The sequence below is a fragment of the Passer domesticus genome, chromosome 21 (assembly GCF_036417665.1).
Source record: "Passer domesticus isolate bPasDom1 chromosome 21, bPasDom1.hap1, whole genome shotgun sequence".
In the NCBI taxonomy this organism is placed as follows: Eukaryota; Metazoa; Chordata; class Aves; order Passeriformes; family Passeridae; genus Passer; species Passer domesticus.
In genome coordinates, this window is record NC_087494.1 from 4858768 (window position 1) to 4881063 (window position 22296).

The window sequence follows — 22296 nt, forward strand, 5'->3', positions numbered from 1 at the left end:
CCTGCAGGGACAGGAGCCAGGGAATGGCTGCCAGTGGCAGAGGGCAGGGCTGGGTGGGAGATTGGGCAGGAATTGTTCCCTGGCAGGGTGGGCAGGCCCTGGCTTGGGGTGCCCAGAGCAGCTGTGGCTGCCCCTGGATCCCTGGCAGTGCCCAAGGCCAGGGTTTGAAGCTGTGAGGGACAATGGAAGGTGAACCTGGCCACAGCAGGTGTTTGGAAGGAGAGGAGCTTTGAGGTTTCTTCCAACTCAAAAACCATTCTGGGATTCCATGGAAAACCCTTGCCATGGCCAGGTCCAGCTTGCAAAGCCATGCAGTCTCATTCCTCCAAGTCCAGTCCCTGCCACCCCCTGCTCTCCAGAGCACTGGAGCCTTTCCATTGCTGCTGCTGGCACAGCCCTCTCCCGGGAGGCAGGAGGAAGCTCCAGCTGTGGCAGGGGCACAGCCCTGTGCTGCAGTGCCCCCCTGCTGCTGGCAAAGCCTGGGCACTCTCAGTGAGTTCATCTCCCCTGTGCCAGTCGGGCTTTCTGCTTTGCTTTTGCCTTTGCCCTTGGGAAGCTCCTGGTCTCCTCCCTCTCCCCTTTCTGCTCCCTGTTTTTCTCGTGGGGTGCATCCCATTTACCAGGATATGGAAAAGCAAGGTCTGGAAGAAAAGAGTTGGAGGGCCCGAAAGCTGGGGGCAGGGAGTGCAGGTCAGCAGGAAACAACATGGTTTGGGGCAGCAAATGGCAGGGGAAGGTCTTTGCCCCTGTGTGCCTTAATGCAGGGTCACACCCCATCTCTGATCCTCCTGCCTTGGGGTGCATGTTCTGCTGCCAGGGGTTCCCCACTGCACACAGGCTTCTCCTGTGCCTTTGCAGTGATGTTGAAACAGAATCGCAGAATGATTTGGGCCCATCTCATTCCATCTCCTGCCATGGGCAGGGGCACCTTCCACTATCCCAGGTTGCTCCAAACCTTGTCCAACCTGTCTTGAAATATGAAGAGCTCTCTCTTTCTTGCAATTAATTGCTTCCCCTTGAATTTTATTTCACTGTGGATAGTGAGGGTGTCAGTCCTGCCACAGGACAGCTGATTTCTAATGGACACACAAGGAGCGAGTCTGGGAAGAGCAAGGACATGGTGACAGTGCTGTGGGGATGCCCTGGCAGCAGCTCAGGGCTCCTCTAGCAGCTGGGGAGAGGCAAATATAACCTAGTCCCTGTCTCAGTGTGTGTTTAACTTGAGAGGTGAAGGGTGCATGTTTTCAAGGGAAGGTTTTGGGGGGTTCTTTGGGTTGTTTTTTTTGTTTGTTTGGTTTTTTTTTGTGGGGTTGTTTTTTTTTTTTTTTTTTTGTTTGTTTTTTTTTTTGGGGGGGGTTTTGGTTTTGGGTTTTTTTTTGTTCATCTCCCACCTGGAGAAGAATCCTCCTGACTGGATTTAAAATCTTTAACTGGGAAAGAGTACAGAGAATGCTGGGGGTATCAGAGCCAAAGCTGTACTGAGATAAGTGACAGCTTTTGTTTAGAAACTGCCAGTTTGCCACAGACCTTGTTTAAGCACAGTTTTAACTTTGCCAGAATTGCTGAGGCAGTGCAGGGCTCTTTCCTCCCGTGGACGAGGCAGTTCCAGGCAGTGAGGCTCCAGGGGCTCTGATGGGATCAATGTCTTGTGCAAAAATCTGAGGGGAAGCTGGGCCTGGTGTGCACCTTCTAAAAGAGCAGGTACAAGCTCCAGCACTGCCCTGTCTTTAACGAGAGGAGCTGGTGGGCAGCAATTAGTAACTAAAGAGAGTAAGTTCAGCTCAGATATTGGGAATAAATTCTGCCCTGTGAGGGTGGGCAGGCCCTAGCCCAGGGTGCCCAGAGCAGCTGTGGCTGCCCCTGGATCCCTGGCAGTGCCCAAGGCCAGGTTGGAAGGGGCTTGGAGCAACCTGGGATGGTGGGAGGTGTCCCTGGCCAGGGCAGGGATGGAACTGGATGGGTTTTAATGTTTCTTCTAATCCAAACCATTCTGGGATTCTGTGAATTCCCTCTGTCCCTGCCCTGTTCCTCAGGGCTCTCATCTCCATTCTGAGCACTTAGATGGTCTCTGGGGGGCAGGACTCTGGGGTTTGCTGCAGCTCTGCCTGAGTTCACCTCTAATCCTGCCCCAGGGCTGCCTGAGCAGCACATGTTGGCTCAGCCTTCCAACTCCAGCCTCCACGCTCGTTGTGCCCTTTCCAAAGGGGAGAGATGGCTTTGGAAGGGGCCCAGCAGGTCTGGCAAGTGCTGCTGCTGGACCTGGCTGCTGCTAATTTGCAATTCCTCATGCCCTGTGGGGTGCCCTGCTGCAGCACGTGTCCCACGTGTGACCAGCTCCTCAGCCTGCTGCATCTCCATTGTTAATGGTTGTGTGCAGTGATGCTCACACTGCAATTATTAGTAGTATTTTTAATTAGAGGCAACAAATGGGTGTCTGAGGGGGTGGATTGCATGCATAGTGCTATTTTGTTACTCTGGAGGGCCTCATTTCTCACCTGGCACTGCATTCCCCAGTGCACACAGCTGAAGGACACTGTAAATGCCTGGTTCCTGACTTGTCTCTGTTGTCTTGGTGGCCTGGGGAGGATCCTCTTCACTCCTGCCCAGCCTGTGCTCCCTGCTCTGGGTGCAGGATGGAGGGATTCACCCAGGGCCATTTCCATCATGGGAAGGGAGGGAGCCAGTGGTGGATGTAGGGACAATAGAGCTGTCTCAGACATGTCAAAAAATGTCAGAATCAGGTGGAGAGGAGGCCATCATGTCCAGAGGAGGCCACAGAGGTGCTGCCAGGGCTGGAGCCCCTCTGCTCTGAGCCAGGCTGGCAGAGCTGGGGCTGCTCCCCTGGACAAGAGAAGGCTCCAGGCAGAGCTCAGAGCCCCTGGCAGGGCCTGAAGGGGCTCCAGGAGAGCTGCAGAGGGACTGGGGACAAGGCCTGCAGGGACAGGAGCCAGGGAATGGCTGCCAGTGGCAGAGGGCAGGGCTGGGTGGGAGACTGGGCAGGAATTGTTCCCTGGCAGGGTGGGCAGGCCCTGGCTTGGGGTGCCCAGAGCAGCTGTGGCTGCCCCTGGATCCCTGGCAGTGCCCAAGGCCAGGCTGGGCAGGGCTGGGAGCAGCCTGGGACAGTGGGAGGTGTCCCTGCCATGGCAGGGGGTGGGAATGAGCTTTCAGGTCGTTTCCAACTCAGATCACTCTGTGGTTCTGTCTGCCTTTTGGATTCCCATCTGTGTGAGCTGGGATACCCTGCCCTCTCCCAGCACCTCCAACAGCTGGGAGTGGGGGCACTGAATTGCCCACCAGTCCATGTGTGGCCAGGAGGAGGGACCTGGGCAGTGCCAGGAACGGGTGCTGTGGTTTCCCTGGCACATGCCAAGCCCAGCTGGTTCCGTGCAGGAGCCTCAACCTGATCAGCCTGGGAGGGCAGGATGGCAGTGATCCTCTGGGTGCCCCTTCTCCTGAGGGGAGGCAGAGGGGCAGGGGCTGAGCTCTGCTCTGGGACAGGGCCAGGAGCCCACGAAGGGCTGGAGCTGTGGCAGGGCTTGGCATGGAGCTCAGGGCAAGGTTCTTGGCCCCGAGGGTGCTGGCACTGCCCAGGCTGCCCAGGGAATGGTCCCGGCCCCAAGGCTGCCAGAGCTCCAGGAGCGTTTGGCCAGCGCTGCCAGGGCTGCTCAGGGTGGGGCTGTTGGGGTGGCTGTGCAGGGACAGGGGCTGCCCTGAGCATCCCTGGGGGTCCCTCCCAGCTCAGGGTATTCTGGGATTCTGTGATTTCCAGCCAGTGGGCAGCTCCCAGACCTCAAAGGCCTGGGATGATAAGTTGGCCTCACTGTGGGTGCCTGGTGCTGGTGGAGGAAGGATTGGATTTTAGGAATCCGAGCTCTTTCAGAGGCTGGTGGCAGGCCCTGTGCCTGGTTCCCTCCCAGCAGAGCCCATCCTGTGACACTTCAGAGCCCCCTCTGCCAGGAGGTCCCCAAATACCTGGCAAGCTTTGATTAGCACATTAGCTTAAACAAATTGAGTTGTACACCCACGGAGGGAAGAGGTGCTGCACTCCTTCAGTGGTGACTTAGAGTTTAATTAATTTTGTTGCCAAATGAGGCATGAAATACAGTTTGAAATACATTGTGGTGCTGAATGTGTAATTGTACAGGGGCCTGGGAGCACGGCTGAGGATCGGGGATCACCTGAGGCAAGCCAGGCACGGAGCTCTCATGGCCCCAAAACGGGGCTGTGTGACAGCAGAGAGCCCATTTGGGGGACAGACAGGGGACAGAACCCCCATAATGCTCCCCAGTGGGGACCAGGCCAACCCCCCATCACAGCAAAGATGTCATTGTGCCCACAAGTGTGGCACTGTTGGGTGTTTTTCTGCCAGAGGATCCAACTCCTGGGCAGGATTGAAACTGGTGGTGGTGTCCCCACGTGTGTCCCCTGGGAGCAGCCACTGTGCACTGTGGCCATGCTGGCTTTGCCATCAGAACAGGGATTTGCCTCGGGTTTGGGGGAGCATGGAGGGTGGGGGGTTTGCCAATGGGTTGCAGAGTTTTTGGTCTGTCTGTCCCTGTCTTGCAGGGTGGAAGTACAAACATCTGAACAAACATCAGAAAGGGAAAATCTGAGCCATGAGAGGAGATTTCTTGGTTCAGCTTTTGAGAGTTTCTGCAGTGGCTGTTTGGATGCTCTTCTCCCTGCCCTGATTAATGTTTCCAGAGGGAAGTTGCCTCCAGTGCCTCACTCCCCCAGTAGAGAAGGGAAATAGGCAGTCCAGGACATCTGCCCTCATTTTTTTATCCTGAATTTTTCAATTAACTTGCCAGGTAGGCCCAGCTCCAAAGCCAGCAGGGAGAAAAATCTAAAAAACACTGTCCATCTGCCTGTGAAACCTGGGAAGCACATCCCCACCTCCAAAGTGACCTCAGGCAATGTCTTCCTCTAAATTTAGCTGGGGATTGCGTCAGGAGTAAGAAGGAGGTGAAGTTAATGTGACATAAGCTTTTTCTAGCAGGGGAGTTTGCCTGGTTAGACAGGGACTGAAAATAAATAAATGAGCTCCATATCAGAGCCTCTGGGGCCAAGGCTGGGAGGGAGGGCAGCCTCCAGCACACAGGGACATGAGGAGGTGCCTTTTTTGGGACCAGGCAGGGCAAGGGACAGGCATCTATAAGCCTTGACTTGTCTAGCTGGGAATAACCTTCCAGGAGAGTGGTGATGTCCTGTCTGTGGGCACTGGAGGTGGCCAGCAAGCTCTGGGGTCACCTCTGGTGGTGGCACCTGCCTCTCCTGGGGCAGGTTTGGTGATGGCTGCTGGGCACTGCTCAAAGCAGAGCTGTTCCTCCCCTTCTCAGGGAGTTCTGAAGCATCTTCTGCCCATCATTCCTCCATCCCTGGTGCCTGGGGTGAGGAGCTGGTAACATTTTCCCCCTCCAAAAGCCCTCCAGGTGGGTGCGTGTGCCACCCAGGGCTGCTGCTGGGGACAACCTGACCTGGAAGAAGCCAAAGTCCTTCATGACAAGCCTTGGGGGCACTGGTGCTGCCAACCCCTTCTCTTACCTTTCTGCCTCACCCTTCCCCAGCTGGGGGGACAAATCTCACTTTTGACAAGTGACAAAACCCATCCTGGGGGCGGTGAGTGCGTGACCTTCCCTGAGAGCGGGGGTGGCCTGGGCCCCTTCTGCTTTCTGGGACATTTTATTCTGCAGTGATGTGGTCTCCCTTGCAAAGGCTCCTCCTGCCCTGTTAACATTGTTATACAAAGCAGCAGTTTGCCATCTAATTAGGAAAAATACGCACTAACCTCTACCATATGTTGCTCTCCTCCTCGGATTTGCATTTGAAAGTCCAGCTGAATTTCAATGTGAAACTGGATTTTATCCAAATGCTGAATGGCCCAAAAAGCTGTGGGAAGGTGGATGTGCCTCCCCATCACATATGGTTGGTTGGTTTTTTTTTTCCTTTTTGAAGCAAAAAATTTAAAGCAGGGTTCCTTCATTTCTTGTCCCGTGGTTCAAAGTGTTCACACCTTCCTCCCAAACTGGATTTGTCTGGCTGGGTGGTCACTGCAAAGCCTGTGAGGTGCTGGAGCTCCAGCCCCAGGAGGGAGAGGGATTACATTTACTCTTAACAACTTGGTTTTGGTGGCAGCTCCACTCCTGGCTGTGTGCTGGGCTGAGCCCCAGCGTGGGCAGCAGGGCAGGGGGGGATTCTGCCCCTCTGTCCCCCCTGTGCTCAGCTCAGACCCCACCTGCAGAGCTGCCCCAGCCCTGGAACAGCAGCAGGAGGACGTGGAGCTGCTGCAGCCAGGCCAGAGGAGGCCACGGAGATGCTGCCAGGGCTGGAGCCCCTCTGCTCTGAGCCAGGCTGGCAGAGCTGGGGCTGCTCCCCTGGACAAGAGAAGGCTCCAGGCAGAGCTCAGAGCCCCTGGCAGGGCCTGAAGGGGCTCCAGGAGAGCTGCAGAGGGACTGGGGACAAGGCCTGCAGGGACAGGAGCCAGGGAATGGCTGCCAGTGGCAGAGGGCAGGGCTGGATGGGAGATTGGGCAGGAATTGTTCCCTGGGAGGGTGGGCAGGCCCTGGCTTGGGGTGCCCAGAGCAGCTGTGGCTGCCCCTGGATCCCTGGCAGTGCCCAAGGCCAGGCTGGGCAGGGCTGGGAGCAGCCTGGGACAGTGGCAGGTGTCCCTGCCATGGCAGGGGTGGCGCTGGATGAACTTTGAGGTCCCTTTCAGCCCAAACCAGGTGGGATTCAGTGCATTTTCCCAGCCCATCAGGTGGGTTTGTGCAGGAGCCCCTCACGTTGCTCCTGCTGCTCCCTGCAAGGGCCCTGGCTGCAGCCCAGGCTGGGGATTGAGGCTTTTTGGTTTTTCACTTCAGCTGGAGCAGTGGCTGCTCCAAGCCCTTCCCACACAGGCCAAGGTTTGGGCAGTGCTCCCCAGGTGCCAGAGAACAGGAGCAGGGCTTTGCTGCTGCTTGGGCTGCTGCAGGCTTTGGGAGCCAGAGGAGTGCTGAGCCAACTCTGCACATCCCCACAGTCCCTCCGAGCTGCCTGGACTTCTCACTTGGCTCGAGGCTGGATTTTTCCCCTTGACTGAGGTCTGTTTAAGCTGACTTAAGCTCTGTGACAAGCTCAGTGTTACGTTGCTGAGCTGGGTGTGCTCACATGGCTCTTACTGACCTTTTACCTCACCTACCTGGCAAAAAAAGCTCTTAAAAATCGCATCACATCCTGATTATTTCACATCCTCTGTGAATCTGTCGTCGGAGAGTGTCTTGGGCTGGCCATGGTGCTCACAGGGGGAGCTGCTTGCTTTAGGTTTCTGACTTTTGTTCTCCTTTCTCTTCACTCCTTGGAGATCAATTCAATTTTTAAGACAGTTTTTGTTGGGGTTTTTTGTTGTGTTAATGCAGCTGAACTAATATGATTACATTTCCAGATTTGGGTAATGGAATAACAAGTCAGGAAGCTTTTTTTTTTTTTTTTTAAAGAAAGAAGAAATTATGTCGCTTCCAAGTCTCCAGTTGGGAAGCTCTTTCCCTTTATCAGTTACTCAGAGAGGTTAGGGGCTCTCCATCTCTGGAAGTTTCCAAGGCCAAGTTGGACAGGGCTTGGAGCACCCTGGGACAGTGAAGGGGTGGAATGAGGTGGGCTTTGAGGTCTCTTTCCAGCCAAACCATTCCATGATTCCACGTTCTGCTCTTGACCTGAGGGCTCCTGGGGGGGCTGTGGCCATGCAGGGACACCCTGGTCCAGGGTGCTGCACTTTGTGCTCCATGTCCTGGTTGGCCACAAACACGGGGAAGTGACAGAGATGTTCTGGGTGCCCAAAAAGATGCATCTTCCCTTTGCCCTGAGAGCTGCCAGGCCAGAGGGGCAGTGTCCCTCCTGCAGGGCTGTGCTTGGGGCAGAGGCCCTGGCACACCCACCCTTCCTGGGCAGTTCCACCAGCACCCTGAGGCATGTTGGCTTTGCTCATCTCTGTGCTTGCTCTCAGGTTCAGAGGAGGGATCTGGAAAACAGCTCAGCCAAAGCATCTCACAATGGCAACTTCCTTTCAAAAAAGAGAAGGATGTTGTGGAGTTGGTGGCTTCCCATTATTTTCCCCAATTTGAGCTTTCTTGCCACTGATCCCACAGTGTCAGAAGGATCCAAAGCTGTTGAGAGTGCCCAGAGGAGGAACACAGAGCTGGGGAAGGCTCTGAGGAGCGGCTGAGGGCCCTTGGCTCGTTCAGCTGGAGCACAGGAGACTGAGGGGAGGCTCCTCGAGCTGTGGCAGGGCTTGGCATGGAGCTCAGGGCAAGGTTCTTGCCCCGAGGGTGCTGGCACTGCCCAGGCTGCCCAGGGAATGGTCCCAGCCCCAAGGCTGCCAGAGCTCCAGGAGCGTTTGGCCAGCGCTGCCAGGGCTGCTCAGGGTGGGGTGTTGGGGTCTCCTGGTTCATGCCTGGATGATCCTTGTGGGTCCTTCCAGCTCAGGGTATTTCAGGATTCTGTGAGTGTCGGGTTGTGTGTCCTGCTCTGTTCTGGGCTCAGCCTCACAGCTGCTGGAGCTCCCTGTGGGTCAGGGTGTCACACGTCGTGTCACCACCTTGTGTCACCGAGCTGCTCCTGCCCCCTGGGATGGGGTCCTGGCCACTGGAGCAGAGCGGGAGTGGGGCCGTGGCGTTTTCCCTTTTTGGGAATGCTGTAAGAAGGTAGTGACTCACTTTCCATAGAGCTGATAGTTACCCTGCTCCTGTCTTGGATTTGTGTTGTGTAGCCAGCAGGATTATTTATAACTTAGCCAGCATCCCGAGTCTATTGTTTCTGCAAAGAGCAGGAATGACTAGATGACTTCCTGAGATTTTTTTTTGCCACCCCCTCATTTTTTATTTTTTTAAAAATCTACTTTTCCTTCCAAGTATTATATTTGCCAGTTGGATGCTTTCCCCCCCCATCTTCCCCTCCTGATTGTGCATTTGTGCTGCTGACAATCCCACTACCGGTGTTGCTTTAACTCTAAAATCTCTCCCAGGAAAGGCTGTGGGCTGTGCCCTGGGAGGGCTGGGCACCTTCCCATGGCATGAGAGGCTCTCTGGCCTCGCAGGTGCTGGCACTGAGGCTCTGGCTGTGCCATTAATGGGAGGACTGTCACCTCTGTACCCTGTGGATGCTTTGGGATGGGAGGTGCATCCCAGGAGCAGGGTTGGTCTGGTCAGGGATTGCACCATGGAGCTCTGGGTCAGCTTTGTTGTCTCTGCCTCTCTGAAGGGTCACTTGGGCAATCCAAAGGTATCCCCTGAGCCCAGGGATGTGCAGAGCAAAAGCCATCTCCATCCTGGCACAGCCAGCCTTGGGGATGTGGCACTGCTGGGCACGGAAGGAGCAGGTCCTGAGCCCCTGTCCTCAGGTGTCTGGCTGCTCTCCCAGTGGCAGTGGTCCCCCCTGGGCAGTGTTTGCCCCAAACCCTGCAGCTCTCCTGGTTCTTGTCCCCCTTCTCTTTGCCCACCCACCCGATTCACTGTTGGTATGGTGAAGTCCAGCAGCCATCACCACTTTAATTGATTAATTAAGCACTTCCATGGAAATCAGTAGGGAGTGAAGGTGGAGGATGGAGAGAAAGGGCAGGGTGGGTTTGGCCGGCTGAGCTGATCTGAACCTTTGGGGGGTTCCTGCTTGTTGAACTTCCTTGGGGAGCATCCCCAGTGCCCCCAGGCTGCCATCCACAGCTTCTCCTCACACAAACAGCTCCACTTTGCACCTTCTTCCTTGACCCTCATGCCTGAGACTCCTGATACGGGTTTGGTGGCATCTAATTTCCTTTTGGCCAAGTGTGGGGCCTCGGTGGTGCCCGTCCCAGCTGTGCTGCCTTCATTATCTGCAGCCTGGCTGTGATGCAGGAGCAGCCTCTGAGGTTGGGGCGGCTGCAGAAGCGACCGGGGTGAAACAGCAGAAGGGGAAGGAGCCTGGGCTGGCCCTGCTCAGCTCCTCTCGGTTTCCATCCGTTCAGAACTCAGAACCTGGGGCTTGTTGAATGTTAAGCTGCTGTTTCTGGCCGAGGTGCCTGCTGGCCTCTCCCCATGGGTCACCAAGAGCTGCCTCGTGTCCCCTCCAGCTCTGGCTCCTTCCCGAGCTGCAGGGGAGCCCTGCAAGAGGCTGGCAGTTCTGGTGCTCCCCCTGTGCAGGCTCGTGGCACTGAGGTGTTGCTGTCCCTGCTCTGACTTTCCAGGAACTGCCTGGCTCCGCAGGGAAGCGTGAGGTTGATCCAAGTGGAGTTCTGTCATGCTGGAAACACCACTTGGATATGAGCAGCTTGGAGTGGAAAATGAGTCCTGAATTCTGTCTTGTGGGGTTTTTACATGCTCTTCACAGAATTCCAGAATGGTTTGGGATGAAAGGGACCTCAAAGCTCATCCTGTTCCACCCCCTCCTGTGGGCAGAGACACCTTCCACTATCCCAAGTTCCTCCAGCCCTGTCCAGCCTGGCCTTGGGCACTGCCAGGGATCCAGGGGCAGCCACAGCTGCTCTGGGCACCCCAAGCCAGGGCCTGCCCACCCTCCCAAATTCTTTGGAAGAATTTCTTCCGAAAGTCACATCTAACCCTGCCCTCTGGCAGTGGGAAGCCATTCCTCCTTGTCCTGTCACTCCATGCCTTCTTCATGGCCAGTTTTGCTCTTCCAGGTTCCTGTGGTGCAGAGCACCAGGTGTAGGTCAGAAACTGGAGGAGTGTCTGTCACCTGAGATCCTTGGGGGAGAGACCTCTGAGAGGGATCTGGGAGTTGAGGCATCTCAGGGAAGTAATGTCTGGAATCATGAGTTCACAGCAAACTTCTGGGGGTCTCTTTGGTTGCTGTTTTAGTCACCACTGGAGGTTCCTTAGGCCTGGCACTTCACTTGCTTCCCGTGGGAGCTGCTCCCGACACCCTTACAGCCCGAGCCAAGCAGGTCTGTGCATCCCAGAGGGTGCCTGTGCTGGGCTGCTCCTGCCGCTGCTTGTCTTCATTCCTGTGAGGTTTTCCAGCTGCCAGGGCACCCTTGTGCTGGCTCCTTCCCATCCCAGACACTCAGAGATTTGGGGTTTCTCCCTGAGCTGGAGCTTACAGGCACTGAGTGGTGTCCCAAGTGAGGTGCTGCTACAGTTCCATCCCCTCTGGCTCACTGCAGCATTTCCCTGCAGCACTGGGCAAAGCCATGCTGGGTGCCACTGAATTCCCAATTCCTGCTGGCCCTCAGGTTCCTTTAAATTGAAATGTGTGGGAAATAAATCTGGGTGAAAAGATGGGGAGCTCCCTGCAGCCCCCATGGCCAGCAGGACCCAAGAGCTAGGCAGGAGCATCTCCCCCAGCTCCCTGCCCTGCCCAGGCCTCCTGGGTCAGCTCAGAAAGAGAGAAGAGCCCTTCTCCCCCAGCTTGCTTTGTATTTTCAAAATCATTGTGGTTTTTTGTTCTGTATTCTTTAAATAATTTTCTAAAAACTTGAAACTATAGAACTGGGGATTTTTTTTTAGTTGGTTTTCTTTTGCCTTTTTTTTTTTTTTTACCCAAAAAAGAAAACTGAAAGATGGGTGAGACATTGTGGTTTGGAGCACCAGTTGTAAATAAATTTTTGGGTGCTCCAGCATGCCAGGCTTTCCCACCTGGAGAGTGAGTGCTTCTCCCAGGAGCTGTGTTTGTCCACACAGGTCTTCCAGGGATAATCTGTGCCACTGTACTTCGTGCCAGTAAAAAGCTGAGCTGGCTCAGCTCTGGGCTCTGCTGCCTCCCTTAGCTCTGCCCTCATTTTTGGGCAAGTCTCTCCATCTGTACAATAGCAGAAAGGGTTTTGTTCCCTGGAGAGGCTTCGAGGTTTAACATTTACAAAATGCTTTGAGATCTGCAGATAAAGGAAAGCCAAACAATAACCAGTGCCCAGGGCTGTGCCAAAGGAGTCCCTGGATCACCATGGCAGAGCTGTGCAGGGTTGGGTGGAGGTGGCTTTTGTGAGAGGGCAGAAACTGCTCCAGCTGCAGCACTGGTGCTGACCTGGCCTTTAAAGGGCTCCTGGCAAGGAGATAACAAGAAGAGACCATCATGAGATCACAGAGTGCTTTGGGCTGGAAGAGACCTTAGGGATCATCCAGTGCCAGCCCTGCCATGGCAGGGACACCTCCCACTGTCCCAGGCTGCTCCCAGCCCTGCCCAGCCTGGCCTTGGGCATTGCCAGGGATCCAGGGGCAGCCACAGCTGCTCTGGGCACCCCAAGCCAGGGCCTGCCCACCCTCATCTGTAGATCAGAGCACGACTGAAGCACTTGGGTGATTTTTTTCCAGGGCTCCCTAGGGACAATCCTGCTCTGGAAGAGATGCTGTCCGCTTGCTCTTTGCTCTCCAGGCAGCGCTTTATAAACTCCCTGGTCAAGCTGATCCACCCCATAAACTTCATTAGCTTTCCTTTCGCTGGCTCTGCCTGTCCCAGCAGCGATCTGTGCAGTCCCCAGACAAAGGCAGGCAGGGGCGGGCAGGGCAGGGCAGGCCGGGGCCGCGGGAGCTGCTCCTCCTCCCGGGGCCGGGCTGGAGCGCTCGGCCGGGGCCCGGCTGCTCAGTGCCGCCGCCCGGGACATGGCAGCCCGCAGCCAGCTGCCCAGGGGTACGTGAGTTCGGGTGAAGGGGGGAAGCATGGAGTGTCAGCGGGGGGTTTGTGGCGGGTCGGCGGGGAGTGGGACTCTCGAGGGATCGGGTGGCAGCTGGGCTGTGGAGGGTGGGCTGGAATTGTGCAGGGATCTTCTTCCTCATGTTCTGGGTACTTTTTGGTGCTGTTGGGCAGGAACTGGGAGCCTTAAAGCTGCTTGAGGACACACAACCCTTTTTGGGAGCAGGAACAGCTCAGCTTTGTCTGCTGCCTCCCCCCTGTGCGTGCTCAAGTCCCCTAAACCTGTTAGAGCTGTGCCCAGGGCAGGGCTGCAGGAGGAGAGGACTCCGTAGGTTGGGGACACAGCACAAAGTTCAGGTGCCAGCTGAGTGTCCTGTGTAGGGTCCCCCATGGTCCCCACCCAGTGAGCCCATCGCTGGCACAGTTAATTGCTGTATTGTTAATTGTTGTATTGTTAATTGCCGTATTGTTAATTGCTGTGGTGACATGGCCTGGGTGTGGGGTTTCCTTGCCCTACAAGGGGCTCGTGGGATGGTTTTTATTTCAGGTGGTTTTAGATATGAATCAAACAAGGCACAGCTCCCTGGCGGTGGTCTAGCTTTGATTGGAGATTTTTGTGTGTGTGGAGTTGTAACTTAAGAGGAACCATTTATTCTGAATCGCTGCTGTACATGGTGCCTGCTTTGAACTGAGCTGGGGTACAGGGACACCTGGAGAAATCTGCATCTCTGAGTTTGAAACAAACATGGGCTTGTGTGTAGGTGAGGCAGCATCCTGGGTGCAGACTGGGCTCTCTCTGGGGTGCCAGGGAGCAGCTGAGGCTTTGGGATGCTGCAAGATCAGGGGAATTGCAGCGTGGGCAGAGCTGTGCAAGGCCAGGAGCAGGTTCCCATGAGCACCCTGGGATAGTGGAAGGTGTCCCTACCCGTGGCAGGGGGTGGAACAAGATGAGGTTTAAGGTCCCTTCCAACCCAAACAATTGTGGGACTTCTCTGGGAGTTCAGGCTCTGTGCCCAAGGTGAGCAGAGGTTGGTGTGCGTTCCTTGCCCTGACCCCAGCAGTGTGGGCAGGAGCTGGATGAACAAGCCCAGAGTGTGGTGGGTCCTGGGCACCAGAGAGATTGATAACAGCTTGTTTCCCCTTGATTCTGTCTGGAGATGAGGGCAGGGCAGTTTATTCCCTGCAGCCCGTCCCTGCTCCCTGTGCCATGGTGACACCAGTGCTGGGGCTCTGAGAGGCGAAGGTGTGGGGCTGTGGTTTTGCAAACCAGCTGCCAGCTGAGATCTTCCTCTTCCCGTCCATCCTGGCCTGCCCCATCTTGGGGGCTTCTGGGGCACGTTGTGCTCCAAATGGGGAACCGATTTTCTTTGGGTTTCCTGCTGCCTTACGTGTTCAGCGGCCCCTGGAAAGTCCAGCAGGCCCAGAGCTCACTCAAGAGAAATGCAGGGTGAGAGGGGCCCTTTCCTCCCACAGCAGCCAGGGCTGCCATGCCCTGAGCCACTCGGAACTGGTGCAGTGAGCATCTGGAGGGAGCTTTGTCAGGGGCCAGCATGGCCCTGGGTGTCCCCAGAGCAGAGGTGGGAGCTGCCAGCAGAGCTCACATGTTGGAGTCAGTCCAGGGATTTGGGGATGACTTTGGTCTTTGTTTTCCTTGCAGCACTAGTCTGAGAATGGCATGCTTTTTTTTTTTTTAATTATTCGCATTTTTATGCGTATAATTTAATTTTTTTTTTTGTTTCAAACTTGCATTTGTAAATGCAGCCACCTTCCTTCAAGACAGCAGCTTCTCATCCACAGTGGTGAGCTCAGCTCTCACCATCCCAGCAAACTGCAGCTCCAGGTTTTTAATTGCTGCAGCTCTATTTGTTCATGAAGGAAAACATTTCTTTGAGCTTCTCCTAGTTAAAAGAAAGCAGTCTTTGAGCAAAATATCAGAGGAGCTTGTTAATGGTCAATTTTCCTAGACAGTTGTATTAGGATTCCTGATAAAGAGTGTTAGTGCTTGGCTTGACAAAAGCACCAGAAATCGAAGCCTCATGTAGAGGAGACACAGACAAGATAATCTAATGGGTCTCTTTTTGTCTCCAGCTTGTTCTGAGCAGCAGAGAGCCCTGGAGGGGTTGGGATGGGCTGTGAGGCCAGGCTGATGCTGCTGTGGGTTTGCCATGCTGCCTGTGGAGCAGGGAGGGGGAACTGCCTCCCCCCTTCCTGGGTCACCTATCCACACCCCAGACAATGGCCAGTGTGTGCCCAGGGTAACGTGAGAGATGTCAAGAAAAATCATAAAACCTGCTTTCCTGACATCTCTGGGGCTTCCAGGGGGCTGGGCAGTGGGGTTTTTGTGGGGTTTTCTCAGGGCTTTTTTTGTTGCCCAGCACAAGACATGAGACCAAGGAGCACCAGCTCCTGCCAGCCGCTGTTGAGGGATGCCAAAGCTGCACCCGGGAAATGGTTTGAAATCTGCAGGGAGGAGAAAGGTGCTGGTTAGTCCTGGGAAAGAGGAGGATCCGTGCTACTCATTGAGTGCCATCTACTGGCACCTCACCCGTGCCACCGTTTGCCAGGGACAATCAGTGCCCAGCCTGCAGGGATGGTAAGGGTGGCTCCCTCTGCTCCCTCAGCCGTGCACTCCCTGCCCCTCGTGGGGCAGGAGGAGCCCAGCAGCACCTGCCCAGGGTGGCACATGCCAGCCAGAGCTGGTGCCACCACGATCCATCACACACAGGCTGGGTCCAGGCTGCCCTTGGCTCTGTCCTGTCCTCTCCCTGGGGCTGCCCCAAGCACTTCTCTACATCCCAGGTGACACACTGACCTTTATAAAACCTTCCTCCCCACCAGCTCGGTGCCTTAATCCCTCCTCCAGTGCCTAGGCACTGCTTGAAGATGTGTGTTGGAGCTGGATTTAGGGACGAGGGCACGAGGGGCTGGAGCAGCTTTGTGGTGTCCCCTGAGCAGTGTGTGGCTGGAGGGCTGATTTGGCAGCCTAAACCCACAGTGCCACCCAGCAGTGACTCCTGCCAAGGTCATGGGGGCTGACAGCCCTGCCCCATACACACCATAAGCCTTGGTAGCCTTAAAGCTGATGGGTTGGGATTTGTCTTCAGGTAAACTCTTCCTGTGACTTGTCCTTTTGGCTTTAGGGCTGCAAGGGAAATTTAGGGCATGGGGCATGGTTATACAAAGATGTGGATCCTTTCAGGGCGAGGGACAAGTGAACATCTTGAAGTGTTTATGTTTGAAGAGGGAGAAAAAGAGTTGTGGTTCATGGAAATGGTGCTTTGTAGGAGCAAGTGGATTGAATTCAGCCCTTTTTAATGCAATTTAAATAATCAATGGTCTATTCAATTACAGAAATATTTGGCAGAGCTCTAAATAGGTCACATCTGTCTTTAAATTGTTCTTCAGGTAAATACCTCACTGTGTGGTGTCACATGGACCAAATTCTGTAAGAGCTGCTGTCTGGGAGGGAGAACTCCTTGGCTGTACATGCAGTTATCCCCAAACTGCACCTGGTGTGCTCTGACCCATGGATTCACTTTAGGGATTCCTTAGGAAGCCTGGCTCGTATATTTTGGGTATATCCAGCTCCTGAAGTTTACAGCCCTGAGGTTGCTGGCTGTAACTGGACATGGCCAGGGGCTTTGGTGGCAGCTTCTGTGTTGCTCTCGGGGGCCAGGATGGAATCCTGAGCCCGCTGTGCCCCAGAAACACTCATCTCGGGAAAGGGGAAAACAAAAACACCAACTTTTGTTGTGGTGACCAGAGCCTCGAGGTTACTCTCGAGCAGGAGCCGGGGCTGAGGGAGGGAGGCAGGTGGTGCTGAGAATGCTTTGTTTGGGAAAGTTTTCCTCATTGTGTCCAGCAATTCTTCTGAGATGATCCTTCCTGTGGGCTGAATCATCGTCTGGGCCAGCGCTGGCTCTCGGCTGCGGCCGCATCCTGCGCCCCGGGGGCATCCACAGGGGCATCCACAGGGGCCCAGCACCCCGCAGGATCACAGCATCACAGCCCCTGGGTTGGGATTACCACCCCTGGCTGCCTCCCTCACCCTTCAGGGTCTGTTTTTCCCGAGGAAGCTCACAGGGACTCGTGCATTAGTGCACAAGTCATTCCCCACCATCCCTCTCCCCGCTGAGAGGAGGCTCACAAACAAACTGCCAAGGCCACCCTGGTGGGGTGTACGTGTGTTTGGCCACTTCCCCGCGTAATTTCCACATTATTTGGAAGCCATCCTTAATTTGTCTAATTTTTAACAGCCCCTGGCCTCCCTACCTGTAGGGCTGCAGCAGTGCAGGGCTGGGAGGGCTCACGTACACACGGCTGCTGCTGCCTGCCTGTTTGATCTCAGATGCCTCTCTGGCAAACTTCTGGGGGTTTTTTGGTCACTTGTAAGTAAACAAGCTTCTGTCCCCATTTGTCTTCTTGGTGAGTAATGGAAACCAAGTGGAAGGAGATTTCTGTTCCCCGGTGTTCCGGCTGCATCTCTGCGGCTGTAATTTGATTTTACATTGCAAATTAAACAATACTTGGAAAGATGCAAATCACAGCGGAAGTAGAGGTGGCTGCTGCTAAGTGGAGTAAGTGGGGGTGTTGTGCTCCTCCATGCATCTGTGGGGGTGTGCAAAACACCCCATGGCTGGAGGAACATGAGAGGTCACTGAGAGTGTCCCAGGGGACCTGCTGTGTTTCAGTCCTCGCTGCCTTCAGGCTGCTGAGTTCCCTTGTTCACTCAGCAGAATGAGCTTTGTCTCTTTGGACAACAATCCATGTGTGAGTGTGGAGTGTCTGCCCTGCTGTGAGTGTGCAACTCTGTGTACAGTAAATGACCAGGAAAAACCAGGATGTGGATTTACACTTTACTTCTCCCTGAAGCTTTCTGTTTAATGGAATATAACCCCTGGCTTTGGGAATTACCCCATACCTCCTGAATTTCAATTGTTTTGTGGTGGCAAATGGGTTGATATTGTTGAGCGCATGTGAGGCAGAAGTAAGGAAGGTTCTCCATGGGGCTGTCTGCATGTTTATGGAGAATGGATCAGGAGCAGCCCTGGAGAAGGACTCGGGGTGTGAGAGGCTCAGCCTGCCCCGGCCATGGGCACTGCCCAGAAACCCCCCCTGTGCTGGGCTGAGCCCCCAGCGTGGGCAGCAGGGCAGGGGGGGATTCTGCCCCTGTGCCCCTGTGCTCAGCTCAGACCCCACCTGCAGAGCTGCCCCAGCCCTGGAACAGCAGCAGGAGGACGTGGAGCTGCTGCAGCCAGGCCAGAGGAGGCCACGGAGATGCTGCCAGGGCTGGAGCCCCTCTGCTCTGAGCCAGGCTGGCAGAGCTGGGGCTGCTCCCCTGGACAAGAGAAGGCTCCAGGCAGAGCTCAGAGCCCCTGGCAGGGCCTGAAGGGGCTCCAGGAGAGCTGCAGAGGGACTGGGGACAAGGCCTGCAGGGACAGGAGCCAGGGAATGGCTGCCAGTGGCAGAGGGCAGGGCTGGGTGGGAGATTGGGCAGGAATTGTTCCCTGGCAGGGTGGGCAGGCCCTGGCTTGGGGTGCCCAGAGCAGCTGTGGCTGCCCCTGGATCCCTGGCAGTGCCCAAGGCCAGGCTGGGCAGGGCTGGGAGCAGCCTGGGACAGTGGGAGGTGTCCCTGCCATGGCAGGGAATAGGATGAGCTTCAGCATCCCTTCCAACCCAAACCTCTCCACGATTCTGTAATGACAGACATTGTAATGTGTGACACCTTCCTGAAAAGGGGTACCACAGGTTTGAGTCTGGGCCACCTCCTTGTTGTTCTGCAGGGTTAGGTTCATCCCAAGCCACTTCCAGAGCTTTGGGACATCCCCTTGTGCTCTCCCAGCCTCCGTGGTCCCTGTCACCCACCCTGTCACGGTGCAGTGGCACCGCAGGGCTGGCCAGCCTGGCTGTGGGTCCCCACTGTCACCTCACCGTGGGTCTCTGTTTCCATGTGCAGGGAGGGAGCCGAGCTGTCCCTCGCGAGCACAGCCGATCCGAGGGACAGCGGGGAACAGCGACTCCTGACACCTGTCAGGGTCTGACTCAGCCCAGTGTTGTTCTTGGTCTGATTCCCTGCACTCTTGTCCCTTGGACCCTCGTTGACATCCTGCTTCTTGCAGGGCTGTCAGGCTTGGGTGGAGGCTGGGGATGAGGGACAGGGATAGGTTTGTCCTGAGGAGGCTGGGGACAAGGGACACGGTGGGTTCGTCCCGCAGGCTGATGACCTTTAGAAAGCCCTGACTGTGTTATCCTCCATCCCCTTCTCCTGCCGCTCCTTTGTGCTCGTGTTTGGTCACTGCTGGCCTTTGTTTTTACAGCTGGGGGAAGTGTTTTGAGCTTTAAAGTTTATTTTCTTCCCTCTGGTTGTCGTCACAGGTTTGTTTTCTTTCTCCGTGTGGCATCTTGCTGGCTCTCCCAGGGGCTGGGAGAGGGACTGGCTGCTGCTCTCGGGGCTTTCCTGCTGGAGGGAGCAGGATCTTCCCTGCATTTGGGAGGCCCCAAAGCCTCTCTGCCTTCACTTCTCTTACTGAATTTTTACCACAGAATCCCAGAATGGCTTGGGCTGGAAGGAACCTCAAAGCCCATCCCATTCCACCCCTGCCATGGCAGGGGCACCTGCTTGGAGCACCAGGCTGCTCCAAGCCCTGTCCAGCCTGGCCTTGGGCACTGCCAGGGATCCAGGGGCAGCAACAGCTGCTCTGGGCACCCCAAGCCAGGGCCTTACCACTCTCTTGGGAAGGAAGGGGCTCTGAGCTCTGCCTGGAGCCTTCTCTTGTCCAGGGGAGCAGCCCCAGCTCTGCCAGCCTGGCTCAGAGCAGAGGGGCTCCAGCCCTGGCAGCATCTCTGTGGCCTCCTCTGGCCTGGCTGCAGCAGCTCCACGTCCTCCTGCTGCTGTTCCAGGGCTGGGGCAGCTCTGCAGGTGGGGTCTGAGCTGAGCACAGGGGCACAGGGGCAGAATCCCCCCCTGCCCTGCTGCCCACGCTGGGGGCTCAGCCCAGCACAGGGGGGTTTCTGGGGCAGTGCCCATGGCCGGGGCAGGCTGAGCCTCTCACCCACCAACACCCCGAGTCCTTCTCCCCAGGGCTGCTCCCATCCATCCATCCATCCATCCATCCATCCATCCATCCATCCATCCATCCATCCATCATCCATCCATCCATCCATCCATCCATCCATCCATCCATCCATCCCCATTTTTTGAGTTTAATAAATCCTGTCCAGTCCCACCCCTTCTCCAAGAGGAGCACAGCTCAGCAATTCAGTACTGGTGTGAACCTTGGCACCCTGAGTCAGGTCCTTGGCCCTGTTCTGGACACAGGGGATGGTGGCTGTGGCCCAGTGCCACCATGGGCACCCTGTGCAGTCATTTTGCAAGGCCTTGATGAGACTTGGGCTGGCCCATGTCATTAATTTCCTTAACGATGACTTAAAATAAAGGCAAGCTTTTATTTTGATTTCCATAAAATCACTCCATAAAAAATGCAGTGGGGACCTTCCTTTACATCTGCAAATATGATTTGTGTCTAAACTGAGGGACAGCCAAATTTGCTGGTTGGGTTTTGTTGGTTTTTCCAAAACTTCCTCACCCCTGTGCTGGGCACTGGTTTGTACTTTTTTTGTTGCATATAATTATTACTGTTTATGCAAATGGTGGGATTGTTGGGCTGTCCTGAGCAGAGACAGGAGTTGGACTCAGTAATCCTGGTGAATCCCTTCTGGCTCAGGACACTGCAGGATTCTGTTTCTGAGATGTCACACCAGCACCCCCAAAACCAGCCCAGGGGCTGCCGTGCAGCCTGCCCTGTCCTTTGAGAGCAGTTTCAGTGATGTCAGAGCATCTTCCAGAAGACCAGGAGTTGCTAAAGATCTTCCTTGACTCTTTTCCCCTCTTTCTGGCTTTGTTTGGTTTTGGTGTAGGTTCTGTTTTTCTCCATGGTTATCCCTCATAGAAAGCCAGTGGGGAGTGGATCATTTTGCCCCACTCCTTCCCTGGTTCTCTCCTATTTTTCCCCAGCCCCAAACATTTCCTAAACCCCATCTGTGTGTGCAGAAACTGCTGAACTGGAATACAGTGCAGGAGATGCTGAGCAGATGCTGAGCAGAGGAATTAACAATCACCAAAGTGGTGACATCAGCTTTTTGAAGTCAAAAATTATCCCTGAGTGCACATTTGGGGAGGGGGCGGCAACAGCAGGTGCTTCCCTGGATCAGGGCTGTGTGTGGGGTGCATGGGCCTGTTGTGGCTTTGGGTTCTGGGTTCATTCATCATCACAAAGAGACAGGGGCAGAATCTGCCCCAGAAATCATGCAGGGATCTGAGTTTAATGTGGGTGCTGTGTGTCCCCCTGGGGTGCCTGCTCTGGGGATGATGTCACTGGGCTCTCCTGGGCCAGAGCATCTGTTTATGGAGTCCTGGAATACCCTGAGCTGGGAGGGACCCCCAGGGATGCTCAGGGCAGCCCCTGTCCCTGCACAGCCACCCCAACACCCCACCCTGAGCAGCCCTGGCAGCGCTGGCCAAACGCTCCTGGAGCTCTGGCAGCCTTGGGGCCGGGACCATTCCCTGGGCAGCCTGGGCAGTGCCAGCACCCTCGGGGCCAAGAGCCTTGCCCTGAGCTCCATGCCAAGCCCTGCCACAGCTCCAGCCCTTCGTGGCCTCCTGGCCCAGAGGGAAATGCCACCTGGCCCTTTTGGTGCCCCTGGACAGGTCAGGAAGTGGCAGCACATTCCAGCCCCCTGCCATGGCAGGGACACCTTCCAGTGTCCCAGGTTGCTCCAAGCCCATCCAGCCTGGCCTTGGGCACTGCCAGGGCAGCAGGGCAGCTGAGCCTCACTGTCCCAACAGTCAGTTCTGGTCCAACCTCAAATTTCTCAGCAGTGAAGGGGGTAAAACATCGCCTGACCTGCCCCATGAGCTGAGCCCCCCAGGATGGCATTGCCAGGGACCTCGTGCTGCCCTCCAGGTGTTCAGGGTGGGTTTTTTATCCACCCCCCCCTTATTTTTATTTTAATTGTTTTGTCGTGCACCGGGAAAAGGAAGTGAACAAATTGTATGGTCCCCTCTACAATCGACGTCCTGTAAACAGCTCCCGGCTGCCTTCCACTCACAGCTGTTTTTTCCTATTTGGGGGTGGATGGGGCTGGTAAATAAACAGGAATTCTGGGAGCTGCTTCCAGCACCCCCTTCTCCCTCCCAGGGGCTGTGCCAGCACCTCAGAGCCTTTCCTGGGGGGTGCCGGGGTGGGTTGTTCCTCACCGAGTGCAGCAAACTCTCCTCAGAAAAAACAACTTTGCTGGTTTTCTTTTGCTGGGACTAAAGCTAATTACTAGTCAACTAATTTTATTGATTTCCAATCCCTTTTAGCAGAGATTTTGCTGTGGGGCTGATTGCCAGAGCGATTAGCACACAAAGCCGCTTAATTTGGAAGTGTTTATCAAGCAGCCTTCTGCCACCTCTGCTTCAAATCAAATTACAGTGGCACCGGTGGCCCTGCCTGTGCTGGCCTGTGCTGTCCCACCCCGAGGGAGGCAGGTGGAGCAGGGCTCCTCTGCCTTAAACAACCACGGCAGGGTGTTTGGAGCTAGCTTGGTCTTTGAGGCTCCTTCCAACCCAAACCGTTCCATGGATCTAAGTGTTCCATGAGCTGGAAAAGCTGCTGGCTCTGGGGTTTTTACTCCACGTCCTTGTCCTGCTCCAGCCCTCGGGCA

At 55.5% G+C, this 22296-nt stretch overlaps 1 protein-coding gene across 17 annotated transcripts in view; it reads left to right on the top strand.

The window, feature by feature from the left end:
• The window catches only part of TCF3 (transcription factor 3), an 83840-nt gene that overhangs the window by 14652 nt on the left and 46892 nt on the right, over positions 1-22296 (top strand). For 2 of the 17 annotated variants that reach the window (XM_064396062.1, XM_064396063.1), the window contains exon 1: positions 12523-12585. The exons of the other annotated variants lie outside the window; for them this stretch is intronic. In XM_064396062.1, the coding sequence (XP_064252132.1) occupies positions 12558-12585 (28 nt within the window). In that variant the 5' untranslated portion in view covers positions 12523-12557. Of the gene's footprint in view, positions 1-12522; positions 12586-22296 lie in introns of those variants that run through there. 17 annotated transcript variants of the gene reach the window in all.